Raw genomic sequence first — 14513 nt, forward strand, 5'->3', positions numbered from 1 at the left:
TCACTAACCAGGTGCTTTCCGATGATAGCTGAGTGACTGACAGCATAGCAACACTGGCGGTAAGAGCAGCAACTGAGGGAAAACAGCTCCCTCCTTCCCACACACGAGAGCATAGACAGCTGTTTAGACACTGTGCTGAGAAATCACTTTTACAAATGAACATCACTCAACCTGAGAGCACATTTAGTGTAAACCCAGGGGAGTGTGGCACACTCAGTCATAGATAATAATCATATCTTATGAAAGTCATATCCTTTAGATAGCTATAAATATGACATGTTAATATGACATAAAAAAACTAGGGAAATCAAAGATAAATTATTAGTTGCATAGTTACAATAGGTTTCATTGATAGATATGTTCGTTTTTGTTCTGCTGACTCTAAGAATGACACAAAATGCCTCAACAATGCCATGTGGTGGATGAATCAGAATTAGTTGGGTAACATAGATAATTAAGATGTTTTATTAGTATAATATGCTTATGTGAGGTACTTGTCATTAGAAAGTGTCCTTTGGACTCTGGTGTCTTTCAGTTGCACGTTTCCCTTAGCTGGGGCTCAATCACCTGGGGCCCAGAGAGGGGAGAGGTCAGACTTGTTTTTTACATGTCTCTGTTGCTATGCAGAATATCAGCAAGAGAGGAGGACAGAATGAAACATTGTCTTCATGTGAATGTGTCTTTACCTATTCTTAAACCATGTGAAGGGATGGTGTGATTAATGGGGAACCAATTATTTGTCTCCACAATGTCTATGCGCAGGTCACTCCCCTCAGTGAGCTTGTCCAGGAGTGGGAACAAGAGGTGTCTTACTGAGGATGGGCCTTTATGAGATAGCACTGACAGAGGAGATTTATGGTGTATTTTGATAAGAACTCCTAAAAAGCATTCCAGAGGACATGAGCTAATAGTTCTGTTCAATACCGTACCATGGAGGGACGGTTCTAGGGAGACCAGACACTGGTCTATATAATGACTCTGTTGATATAGCAGTTGCTGTGTTTTATAGATATCTTTTCATACAAAACTTAACCTTGTGACCCATTCTATGTATCTGTGGTTTGTCATGTACGTTGAGAGGGGTGGACCTTGAGTATAAAAGCTCTTTGTATTGAAGGTGTAGTCACCTTTTTCAATGGCATCATTGAAGGTCAAGTGCTTTTGCAAAAGTATCTTAATTATTAAAGATGCAGTTAACTCGGACTGGTGTGTTTGTAACTCTCCTCATTTGGTAATGCAGAAATTAGCCACCACAGCCCATAGCTAATCATGTATCGGCTTTTTTATTGGTCCGTGATCTGTGGTAGGCTGGTCTCACCTATCCGGTCCAGTCGGTCGATGGCCACAGTCTCGAAGGCTCGTCTCATCATGGGGTACTCCTCCAGCACCTCATTAAAGTTATCCACAGACAGGGAGTAGAGACGGCAGTACGTGTCCGCTCGCACACTGGCCGTCCGTCTGCCTCGGGTCAACAGACAGATCTCTGAGGGAGGGAGAGAGAGACAGGAGTGTCAGAGACAGACACAATTACTACTCAGCCAGAGGGTGCATCATTACTGTAACTCAGCTACAGAAACATGTCAAAGAAACATGAGCCATTCGAATGTCATGATCATGACAAAAGTCACTTTGACATGACACGCTCATTTAGTCCTGTTACTCTAACCTCAGAAAAAACACGGTTACACTAGTAGGATTCAAATACAAAGCACACACAATCCTACAGTATCAATTTATCACACGTGGAAATGGGTAATTTACTGAGGAGATAGCTATAGAGGTTAAATATAGAGAGGAGATAGGCCATTAAAACAAAGACCCAACTGTGACAGCTTAATGAAGGGAGGGAGCTGCAGGTTTGGAGAGGTGGTGGAGCCAAGGTTCATTTCATTCAGATGTTACCCTTCCTTCTCTGGCCTGTGACTGACTGTTGTCTTGGCAACCATGTGCTCTTTTTACTCCGCTGCTTCCCCGGCTTTCGCGCCTCACTCCCCTGTCACATGTGAAAGGTATCTTCTGGCTCTCAGTGAAGAAAACCCCCCACTGGAATGTAATTTATTGTATGCAGCAATTTACTTTTTTATACTCATTTTTAGGATATCGCCTTTGTGGCTGTGGTAACAAGTGGAAACCCTGCACTGGCTCCACTCTACTCTACATCAGCCTCTCCAGCGGTAGGCAAACCCCCTGGGGGCCATGGAAATAGAGGAATTAACAAGCGCAGTTAATATCAGCTTCCACCGGCGGGATAGACGCCCACACACCATTAAATAGCAACAAAGTGATGTTCTATACACGAGTTATACATTTACATAATAACCTCATCATTAAACAACAGTGACCTTCTCCACCCCAGATCAGCTCCCCCACTCTCAAAATGGCTCCTTATTCACAGGGTATTAAAGTGTGACCTTGAGTGTCAGCGCAGCCATGTGTCTCTTGGCTATTTAGTGGGGGATTTACAGTTCTTCACAAGATTAATGAGACTTCGTTTTCTCAGCTGTGCTGAGCGATGCAGAGGCAAGCAGCAGAACTCAATGCTGGGATGTGACTTTTCTGACCCTACTACACCCACTTACTCACTCACCCTTTAAAAACAAATATGGGCTATGTCGTGTAGAGACGACATATACTTCCCTAATGCCCACATTTAATCCCTCATCTTTGATCAACTATTACATTATTTAACTAGGCAAGTCTGTTAAGAACAAATTCTTATTCACAATGACTGCCTAGGAACAGTGGGTTAACTGCCTTGTTCAGGGGCAGAACGACAAATTTTTACCTTGTCAGCTCGGGGATTCGATCAAGCAACCTTTCGGTTACTGGCCCAACGCTCTAACCACTAGGCTACTTGCCACTCCATTACCTTGTTTCTACCTTCTTTCATATTCCCTCTTCCTACTACAACAGGACAAAAATTCAGTATTTTCTCCATAAATAATATGAATTGTAAGCATTAGCAGATGAATTGACCACAAACACCACCACCACGAATCGAACAGACATTCTGATCAAGTATTCTTCTCCTAAACCATGCTATGAAGAAAAAGGTAAGCTTCCTAGTGGCATATACTGGCTCTGTCATCAGTGTTCTGTGGACTAATTAGCTGTTATTAATGGGCATTTGTGCTCCTTCAACACCCGTCCATGCTCCTGGCACCTCACAGCCCAACCCACAGCACCACTAAAGGGAACTCTGCTCTTCTAAAGGGTTGTCACTAGTTCCCACAGCCACAAAGTCATGGACCCTGCCTACAATTGATCTTCTTAAAATGTGATTTTAAACCTAACGTTAGCCTAACCTTAACCACACTGCTAAGTGGTTAAAGCTCATTTTCGTTTCATACATTTTTACAATATTGCCTTTGTGGCTGTGGTAATTAGTGGAAACTCATCTGAAGAGGAGCCGGGTGTGAAGAATGTCCCCAGACCCTGAGAAAATGACTGCTTTTTTTGTGGATCAACAACAGTGCTGAGTCCCCAAACAGGCAGGGGGAGGACAGGCTGCATGGGGAAGTGGGATAAAACTGGCGAGAAGACTAGCGAGAAGAGGTCAAGCTCAAATGTCAGGGTGTTTTTTTTTCCTTTTCATTCTCTTGTCTGCTACAGTTTTAATGTAAACCATTGGATTTATACGGAGCAAAGAACATGATTTAAGTCTACATGAATGTACTGTAATGTACGCAACTTCTGTTCTATAGTAGATGTGTGTTATTAGCACCATTATAGAATAGAATAGAATAGAATAGAATAATATAGAATCTATTGACCCCAGGTTTTCCAGCAGCAGCAGATCTTAGGAAAGTTGTAGAAAACTCAATCCTAGAAAAGTAGTAATACTGTATATTGTTGACCACACCTCCAAAATAGGATCCATCTGAGAGCTTCATGCCCATGGTTCCTTTGGTCAGGACACTGGTCACACCGTGTTGGGTGAAGTACATCTTCTTGCCAATGGTGCCCTCCCTGATGATATAATCTCCAGGCTGGAAGACCTCAAAGCGGAGCTTAGTCAACATGGCCGTCACAAAGTTGGGGTCGGTGTTGGCAAACAGGGGCATGGACGCCACCAGCTTACGGCAGTTGAAGTTGACAATTTCCTAAGGGTAAATATCATGACTTTTACTTAAATGCAATTTTGTTAGGTCTAAATCTAACATAGCAAAGGCGGGGAAATGGAAACAAAATGTATAGACTCATTTGGTTGGTTTAATGACTTAGTAAAACAAGAGGCTCAGAACTTCAGAAATGTTGTTAAGGGGCATATTTGCAAAAGACAATGATGAAGCTTTGCAGAGAAATCAATGTATTTTTGGTTCCTTTGTTCCATTCTTTAAGTGTGAGACATTGTCAGAGTTTTGATGGTGTGTTTTGTTGTTTTACCTCCCGCAGTGGTTCATTAAGCTCCTCCAGGATGCTCTCCTCATCAAACATCTTGCCCTGGTATCTGTGCTCGTAGTAGTCATGGATTTTCTGTCGGAAGTCAGCTGGCAGTTTGTGGAAAGACATGTACTGCTCCACTTGTTTGTACTACAGAATGAGAGACAGGGGGAGAGGTATAGAGGGAGAAGGAGAGAGGGAGAGAGGGAGAGAGACAGACAGAGGGAGAGTGATAGAGGGATAGAGGGAGAGAGACAGAAGAGGGAAGAAAGAGGTAAACGTAAACAGCATTCTGTTTATATGAATGGAGAATGTGGAATATGTTCTACAGCACCTGCTTATTAAAGGAACAGTTATTCCACAAATTAAAGTTTGGGGGACAAAGACGTGTATACATAAGCTAGTCCAACATTTCCTAAAGTCAATATTCAACGGCATCTGTAGACTGCATAAGACGATGTTTGACAAATGTACATTTTAACCAAACTATTCTTTCAATGTCATACGGACATTCATACTAGTATTCAATGCATTGTGGTCGATATATGCATTCTCATACAATAGAATTCACCATAAAAACAGATTGCATATTTGTAAACCATGAGATAAACATCTTTCAGTGGTACTGTATGTTTCCTATGCCTCATGGGGTACATTGAGCATATAGGAAAGACTGGGAGGACACGTTCACAGCCATCGCCTGACCTATATATGCTAGAGAGCTGTTGGGAGAACAAAAATAAAGTTGTTGAGGAAATGTGACAGCTCCGGAAACCTACAGATATTTATTCATGCTCTACTCTGTCAGTGGAGATGTGTACCTGCTATATTTAATGTATATCCAAACACAGGCCTGCTCTCAGTCAACACAAACTAATATAACCCTGCCACAACTGTTTAGCTGCCTACAGTAGTCCTATTATTGGACATGGAACCACTCTTTGGTATGATGATGACTGTATTCAGTGGAAGACAGGGTTAGTTATTAATGTGAGCAGCATGCATTTCTGTACTTGGATACAATTCTAAGAGGCTTAGATGTACGCTATTTGAAATGGAATTGATGGGTATATGCACAGGGGTAGCTTACAATTCTGAACTGATGTTTGTAAAGCGGTAGCTGGCTAAGTATATTCTATGCTTATTCATAGAGAGAAGATCCCTACTCAAATGGAATTTTTATGATTTACACCATTTTAGTTTAATTCAGTGTTTCCTCTCTCTCTTTGAGGGAACTGCCAATCAAATTGTGTCAATTGTGCTCGCTTAAAACACACTTTACACCTACTTTTATGAAAGATATACTGTAGCTCCAGTATTGTCTTATGATGCCCTTTAATGTTCACTAAGTGTACAAAACATTAAGAACGCCTGCACTTTCCATGACATAGACTGACCATGTGAATCCAGGTGAAGCTATGATCCCTTATTGATGTCACTTGTTAAATCCACTTCAATCAGTGTAGATGAAGGGGAGGAGACAGGTTAAAGAAGGATTTTTAAGCCTTGAGACAATTGAGACATGGATTGTGTATGTGTGCCATTCAGAGGGTGAATGGGCAAGACAAAAGATTAAAGTGCCGGGGTGTGGTAGTAAGTGCCAGGTGCACTGGTTTGAGTGTGTCAAGAACTGCAACGCTGCTGGGGTCCACCACCCAAAGGACATTCAGCCAATTTGACACAACTGTGGGAAGCATTGGAGTCAACATAGGCCAGGATCCCTGTGGAATTCTTTTGACACCTTGTAGAGTCCATGCCCCGACGAATTGAGGCTGTTCTGAGGGCAAAAGGGGATGCAACTCAATATTAGGAAGGTGCTCCTAATGTTTTGTACAGTCAGTGTATAATGCCTTTGTTGCTGAACAGAAGAATAAACAGGGTATTTGCTAATCCATTGACAATGCTGTCTAGGTGTTATAAGAGCAGAAAATTGGGTTTTCTCCCAGTTTCGCGTATCATTAGGTTTCAGTAAACAATGCACACTCCTGTCACACAGCAAAGCTAGTGGTGAGAGAAGAAAAAGGTAGCCTAACCATGTGACTCAGCTTGTGTATTAGAGCAATGCAGTGAACAACACCCCTCCAACCCCAGACAACATTTTCCCTTTCCATTTAGTGAATAAACATGTGAATAAAATATTGTACAAAAACAGATACAGAAACAGCCACAAACGATGGGGAAATATGTTGTGTTTGAAATCAACAGCCTTGTTTTTCATTCCACCCATTTGGCCCCACCCACCATGACATCATGGAGGGGGAAGTATTAATGAATCTACACATGAATGAACCAACAGGAAGTTGTGGTCCTATTGATTCAAAGTGACTAATTGACAAGCCACATGGACTGATAATAGTGTAGTGATGCTAGCCCTATCTGAAGTAGGAGGATGTTGCATAAGCTCGCTCTCCTCTCTCTCTCTCTCTCTCTCTCTCTCTCTCTCTCTCCCTCTGTCTCTGCCTCTGTCTCTATCCCTCATGTTCTCTCGCTCTCTCTGACTCTGGGTTCAGCTGTGACTCATTGCTGCAATACAGATTCAGGACTCACTACCGGACTCACTTAGGAGTTCAGGGGCCAATCCAGCCACTCCCCACCTCCGGGGCTTTGGTCCCTCTCCCTCTCTGCCACAACATGTTGCCTTCTGTATGTATGGGAGGTATAATATGTGCTTAGCTTTTTCATTGAACATACTGTCGAAGTTAGTCATACAGTGGATTGTCATAGTACTGATGATTGTTTATACTGACTGGCTCAATGTGAAACAATGTTATGGATCTTTCACAAGCCTACTGATTTGACTACCTTGCTTGTAAACATTCCTTTCCACTTTATATCAACAATATGAAATATGTGCTAAAATGGACTGTTCCTGTCAAGTCAGCTGTCAAGCAGGAAATCAATCAAGGCTGCACGAGTGACATGGTCACTCCCATCGTATAATCATGGCATCTAGGGAATAGGGTGTAATTTCAGACGCAATCCTTGTTTCTTTCAGACTGACAGATGTGTATCGAACATGGATGTATCCTTTCAACATATAGCATGCATCACATAAGACATGCATCACATCACCAAATGTGTGTGGTTATGCACTGAGGGGAATTCAGTAAAGCATTATCAGACACGTAATGCATGCACGCTCCATTCTTTAATCATTTAGAGTACTGATGTTTTCCATGCATGTCAATAGCCCATCCCAACAGGCAGGATTTATATGAATGGATGAATGGGAGGACGGAAGCAACAATGACCTTGCCTGTTTTGCCACTGCTGAGGAGGTAAGTGACATATGGGCAGTTTGATGTGATGAGATGTGACCCTGTCAGCTTCCATCGCCTGGTATCAAACCATTACTCTCTTCAGGACAACACAGAGTCCGGCCTCCCCAACCATCTTTCCTTTATACCTCTATCTCCTCTCTCTATCTTTATATCCTCTCCACCCTTCTCTCCTTTCTACCATTCTCTACCTCTGTTACCTCCGTACTGGTCCCTCCTCTCTTTACCTCTCTTCTATATCTCTGTCATCTCTCTCACTCTCTCTCCTTTCTACCTCAATTTCCTCTCTCTTTGATCTACCTTTCCTCTATCCGTCATCCCTTTTTCTCTCTAGTCTCTCTCTCATCTCTACCCCTCCCCTTCTACCTCTTTTCATGTTTTGTTGTTGTGAATAATTCGGAGGGCAGGTTGAGCTAAAACAGAACGGTAGTCGGCCCGGGCCTGTGTCTAGGCCCGTTTGTGCCGTACAGCGAGATGGCAGTTTCTTTGGGGTATAAATGTGCTTTCCTATATTTCTGCCTGCAGTATTTCTAAGTCCTGATACACGATACAGTTACATGTTCATGCTGACCATGAGCTCACAGATTGGCTCTCTGTCTGTTGACTCTCTGCTAGAGTAGTCTTACTGGGACCTTGCGGTTGACAAGCCATGTACTGTAGATGTAGCCTGTAATGCGCTCTCCTTTGTTAAAGCACCTTCATTGTATTACAAGCACATTAGACACTGGACAAGTGCCAGTGTAACACAATGGGAAGGTTACAGAGGGTAATGTCAGAAACACAGTTGTGTTTCAGTCCTTGTGGCAGCCACACACACACACACACACACACACACACACACACACACACACACACACACACACACATCTGGATACCTATAAGAACAAGTAGCTGTTAATATCATTCTCTCTAATTAACTATGTATGGAAATCCCCCTCGAAACATTGAATTGAATTTAATTATTTTGTTTTCCTCATAATCATAATCTAATTCATTCTTAATTAATTGCAATCGGTCACGGCATAAACAACCATGGAAGCATGTCATTCTCACTCCTTGTACCTTCCTATAAAACATTTTGCAAAATCAATGTTTATAGATTATTTCGTAATCTCTATGATGCTTGTAATTTGTCATGCTTGAAAGTTTAAAATGCTTATTAATATTTATGACTGCTTATAAAGTTATTCAAAAGTGTTAAAAAAGATTGCTTGACTGGAGAGAGCAGTATTCAGTTCACAATCATCTTCCATAGTAGTCAATATCAAGGTAGGTAGGACAATGTAAGGATGTCTACTTTTCTAATGCTATGAAACCACTGCAACAGGTAAAGAACGACCAAAGCTGTATCACTTAAACTTGACAAATTTGCAGCATGTCACTAACATTAAAGACACATTGGGATAATTAGTGATGGCTCTAAATCGACTATGTGACACTGGCCCTTGGATGTACACAGAGAGCTAACATTAATAATATGCATGTCAATCTCTCCTGGCTCAAAGTGGACGAGGCGCACAGTACTACATAGAGCCGTGACCTCATGGAACTCTATTTCACGTCAAGTAACTCATGCAAGCAGTAAAATTTGAACTAAAAAAAACGGATAAAAATACCTCTTATGGAACAGCGGAGACTGTGAAGCAACACAAACATAGGCACAGACACATGCATACAAACACACGATAACATACACACTTGTCATGCCCTGATCTGTTTCACCTGTCCTTGTGCTTGTCTCCATCCCCCTCCAGGTGTCGCACCTCTTCCCAATTACCCCTGTGTATTTATACCTGTGTTTTCTGCCTGTTTGTGGCCAGTTCGTCTTGTTTGTTCAAGCTAAGCAGCGGTTTCCTGTCAGCTCCTATCGTTTCCCAGCCTCTCTTTCCTCGTCCTACTGGTTTTTAGCCTTGCTTCGCGTTCTTTGATTACTTGTTAGATATTACTGTATGGTCGGAACTAGAAGGACAAGCATTTCACTACAATCGTATTAACATCTGCTAACCATGTGTACGTGACCAATAAGATTTGACTTGCTTGTCCTGACCTTGTACCCACCCACCTGATCTCTCTGCCTGTCCCTGAGCCTGCCTGCCGTCCTGTACCTTTGCTCCACCTCTGGTTTACTGAACTCTGCCTGTCCCTGACCCTGTTTCCCCCTGCCGTCCTGTACCTTTGCCTTACCCTGGATCTTTGACCCCTGCCTGCCTCGACCTGTCTTTGCCTGCCCCTGTTGCGACAATAAACATTGTTACCTCGACAGTCTGCACCTGGGTCTTGCCTTGATTCCTGATAGCACTATACACACACGTACACATGGATTTAGTGTTGTAGATATGTAGTAGTAGAGTAGGGGCCTGAGGGCACACACTTAATATGTTGTGAAATCTGTTGTAAATGTATTGTAATGTTGATTTTTTTTTTTTAACTGCCTTATTTTTGCTGGACCCCAGGAAGTGTAGCTAATGGGGATCCATAATAAATACAAATACAATTATACACTCGCCTCACTATCTCTATTCTAAGGCTTTGGAGGATGTTGCCTTTTATCAACTGCCAGCTCTACGAGTTTTACCATCCTTTGAAAACTGGAAGTTGTAATTGGAATAAAGAGAATGGAGAAAATGAAGGTCAGTGGCATCATTTTAATCTTACAATTTCCCCTAAAAAATAAACTGCCACAACTCCAAACTGAGACAGAAGTGAAATGATGGTAATGGTGGACTGATGCAGGGTAATGCATTCACTATCCCAGTTCACAGCACCCTAGCAAAAGCTGCCAGCCTACTTGAAAGTAATAAACTCACCGTTGCCCCTAGTGGCTGGTTTTGAAGGCAATTCTAGATGTTCTTGGGACCTGGATGGACGTCTAACTTCAACTAAAAACTAGAGCGATCTCCCAGCAGATTTACCATGAAGGCCAAGAGCAGTGGTGTAGTGGTGCCTGGAAAATTTGTCCATTTGGAAGACCCATTTGCGACCAAGCTTTAACTTCCTGACTGATGACTTTAGATGTTGCTTCAATATATCCACATCATTTTCCTCCCTCAAGATGCCATCTATTTTGTGAAGTGCACCAGTCCCTCCTGCAGCAAAGCACCCCCACAACATGATGCTGCCACCCCTGTGCCTCAAGGTTGGGATGGTGTTCTTCAGCTTGCAAGCTTCCCCCTTTTTCCTCCAAACATAACAACAATGCAGTTTAAGAAATAGAGTTAAGTAAAATATTTACTAAATATACTGATGTAAAAAAAAAGGAACCGAATAAAATAACAATAACGAGGCTATATACAGGGGTCACCGGTACCGAGTCAATGTGCGGGGGTAGTCGAGGTAATTTGTACATGTAGGTAGGGGTATAGTGACTAATCACATCTGACAAAATTCTGTGACTGCCACAGCCCTAATTATAGTATGGCTCATCCTATATAACTACTGCTTTACACACCTTTTCTGTTCATTTACTGTCCATACTGTCTTTAAACACCTTTTCTATTCATATACGGTCCATACTGTCTTCACACACCATAAAGACCTTCAGACAGTATTCACACCCCTTGACTTTTTACACATTTTGTTGTGTTACAGTCTGAATTTAAAATGGACTAAATTGAGATATTTTTGTCACTGGCGTACACACAATACCACATAATGTCAAAGTGGAATTATGTTTTTAGAAATGTTTAGAAATTCATGAGTCAATTAGTATTCAACCCCTTTGTTATGGCAAGCCTAAATAAGTTCAGGAGTAAAAATGTGCTTAACAACTCACATAATAAGTTGCATGGACTAATAGTGTTTAATAATAGTGTTTAACATGATTTTTTAATGACTACCTCATCTCTGTACCCCACACATACAATTATCTGTAAGGTCCTTCAGTCGAGCAGTGAATTTCAAACACATTCAACCACAAAGACCAGGGAGGTTTTCCAATGCCACACAAAAAAAGGGCACCTATTGGTAGTCTATGGTGATAGGTGGGATGGGCTGAAGGTCGGGATTAAATAGCTTATGTTTGGTAATGTATTATTGTTATGTGACTGCTTTATATAAAAGTACCATGTATGTAAAATGTGTATGCAAAATGTGCATGTAAAATGTATATGTAAAATGTATGTAACAGAAACGCTGTAAAAAAAATGTAAATAGATATTTGTCCTCCGAAGAGGGGGGGAGGGGTGGAGGGGTTAATGAAAAACCATTAAAAAAATAGAAAAATAATAGAAATAAGAGGGACACTAAACCAGTTGTCGAAGAAGAGCTTGTAGTTCTTGCTTGGGTATAGGCTGGGCCAGGCAGAGGACAACGTTGCCACTTGCTCCCACATCTGCTAGCTCAGGGGTCATCTCCCTACAACTCTCCCTGTGTAGATTTCTAAGTTGTGCGGGACACCATCAGAGCCAGCCAAGACGAGTTTCTTGTAGCCCCATTTCTTTGGTTTTGATGGCAGGTATTGCTTCAATCTATTTCTTCCCTTGAATGGGACCATCTGCTCATCAACAGCCAGCTTCTCACCCATTGGGATTGACTTCAGTTTTGAGGTTAGATGAGTGACCAGTGGTCAGATCTTGTAGAGTGGATCATCATTTTCCTCCTGTCTCTCTTCATTGTTACTGAAGTGCAGGGATTTTTTGATGGCCTCCAATCTATTCAGTATCATGGTGTCAGCTACTTGGGACACTTGGCAGGCTTTGTTCCAAAACATGTGGGTGCCTGGTAAACCAAACAATGACATGTACTCCACAATACCCAGGAACTGCTCCAATTCTTTTGTAGTGAGGTTAAAGGGATTGTTTGCATTACATTGTATCGCATATATATTTGACTGACTTCCAGAATGTCTTTAGAGAAAAACTGCTTGAAGTACTGGAGAGGGGACATGATATCATCAGATCTTGAAAGCAGGCCCTGCCATTGTGAGTAAGCATTGAAATATGCATTGTGGAGTGTTCTCCACCGGGGTAGGCGTGGAACATCAATCTCTGCTACATCTTCATCCTCAGACTCAGTCTTATTGTCAACAGACAGGTATTCTCCTTGAAAGCATGAAGCACAAATTTGAATGTGTCATATACCCTTCTTCATCCACTGACATGCATGCAAACAAACACACACACCACACACACACACGTGCACATACACGTTACTTTGCTGACTGACCCCTAACTGACGCCTGACCTCCTAACTGTCTCTCAAACCGGATTCGGGGATCCACTCTTCCTGACTTTCTTCAAGCTCACTGTCTTTATTGTCAATCTCCTCAAGCTCACTGTCCTCACTGTCAGAGGGAATGACCCTAACTGATTGATCATGTTCGTTCCACCCATAAAATGTTCTTGTGTCCATTTCCAGTAAGTATCAGTAGATAGTAAAGTATGACTATGGTCATAATTATGCATCTGAGCACATCTCCACACTTTAGCATGATATTGCCCGGACAAAAGTGGTCTAACTGCACAATGTTTCCCTGAGACAATGAACCAAAAAACACAGTTTTAGTATAGAAATAAAAACAAAATAAGTCTTTCAACAATCACACATATTTCTTTACATACTCATACACATATTTTTTTTAAATAAATATATATATCTTTTTTAATTTAAACATGTTAAAAAGTGATTTTATCTTACCAATTGGTGGCACTGTGTCCCATGCGGCTTTGCTTCCTGAAAGGACAGCTCCACCCCCAGAGAAAAGGCCACACCCACTTCAGCCCCTCATTTCATTGGACACAGACATGTTAGGTGATATTATATATATTTATTTTTATTTTAAAACATTCAAGGGGCGGTGTGAGGTCCAAAAAGGTAGTTTGTTGCCTGAGGGCAACACCATGCCATAGAGGGTTAAAATGAAATGTAAAAATGTTTTTTTCAAATAAACAAATAAAAGGGCACCTATTGGTAGATGGGTCAAAATAAAAAAGCAGACATTGAATATCCCTTTGAGCATGGTGAAGTTATTAATTACACTTTGGATGGTGTATCAATACACCCAGTCACTACAAAAATATAGGCGTCCTGCCTACTGTAACTCAGTTGCCAGAGAGGAAGGAAACCACTCAGGGATTTCACCATGAGGCCAATGGTGACTATCAAACAGTTACATGGAGTTGAATGGCTGTGATAGGAGAAAACTGAGGATCGATTAACAACATTGTAGTTGCTCCACAAAACTAACCTAAATGACAGAGTGGAAAGAAGGAAGCCTGCACAGAATAAACATATTCCAAAACATGCAACCTGTTTGCGATAAGACACTAAAGTAAAACAGCAAAAAACATGGCAAAGAAATTAACTTTATGTCCTGAATACAAAGCATTATGTTTGGGGCAAATCCAACAACACATCACTGAGTACCACTCTATAGATTTTCAAGCATTGTGGTGGCTGCATCATGTTATGGGTATGCTCGATATCATTAAGGACTGGGGTGTTTTTAAGGATAAAAATAAAATAAATGTAGCTAAGCACATTGGTTTAGTCTGCTTTCCACCAGAGACTGGGAGATTAATTCACCTTTCAGCATGACAATAACCTAAAACACAAGCCCAAATCTACTCTGGAGTTGCTTACCAAGAAGACAGTGAATGTTCCTGAGTGTCCGAGTTACAGTTTTGCCTTAATTCTGCTTGAAAATCTAAGGCAAGACCTAAAAATGGTAGTCTAGAAATGATCAACAACCAATTTGACAGAGCTTGAAGAATTTAGAAAATAATGATGGTCAAATGTTGCACAATCCAGGTGTAGAAAGCTCATAGAGGCTTACCCAGAAAGACTCACAGCTGTAATCACTGCCAAAGGTGATTTTAAAATGTATTGTCACATACTTATCTAATCAATATACAC

At 41.5% G+C, this 14513-nt stretch overlaps 1 protein-coding gene across 1 annotated transcript in view; it reads right to left on the reverse strand.

Annotated features, from left to right (window-relative positions):
* Nucleotides 1-14513, reverse strand: part of LOC106573610 (potassium/sodium hyperpolarization-activated cyclic nucleotide-gated channel 2) — a 139517-nt gene that overhangs the window by 22331 nt on the left and 102673 nt on the right. Inside the window, exons 5-7 of the mRNA XM_014148809.3 lie at nucleotides 4387-4533; nucleotides 3863-4103; nucleotides 1319-1483 (exon numbers count right to left, since the gene is read on the reverse strand). Coding sequence (XP_014004284.1) covers nucleotides 1319-1483; nucleotides 3863-4103; nucleotides 4387-4533 — 553 coding nt within the window. The remainder of the gene's footprint in view (nucleotides 1-1318; nucleotides 1484-3862; nucleotides 4104-4386; nucleotides 4534-14513) is intronic.

The sequence above is a fragment of the Salmo salar genome, chromosome 16, assembly GCF_965601325.2.
Source record: "Salmo salar chromosome 16, fSalSal1, whole genome shotgun sequence".
NCBI classification, from domain to species: Eukaryota; Metazoa; Chordata; class Actinopteri; order Salmoniformes; family Salmonidae; genus Salmo; species Salmo salar.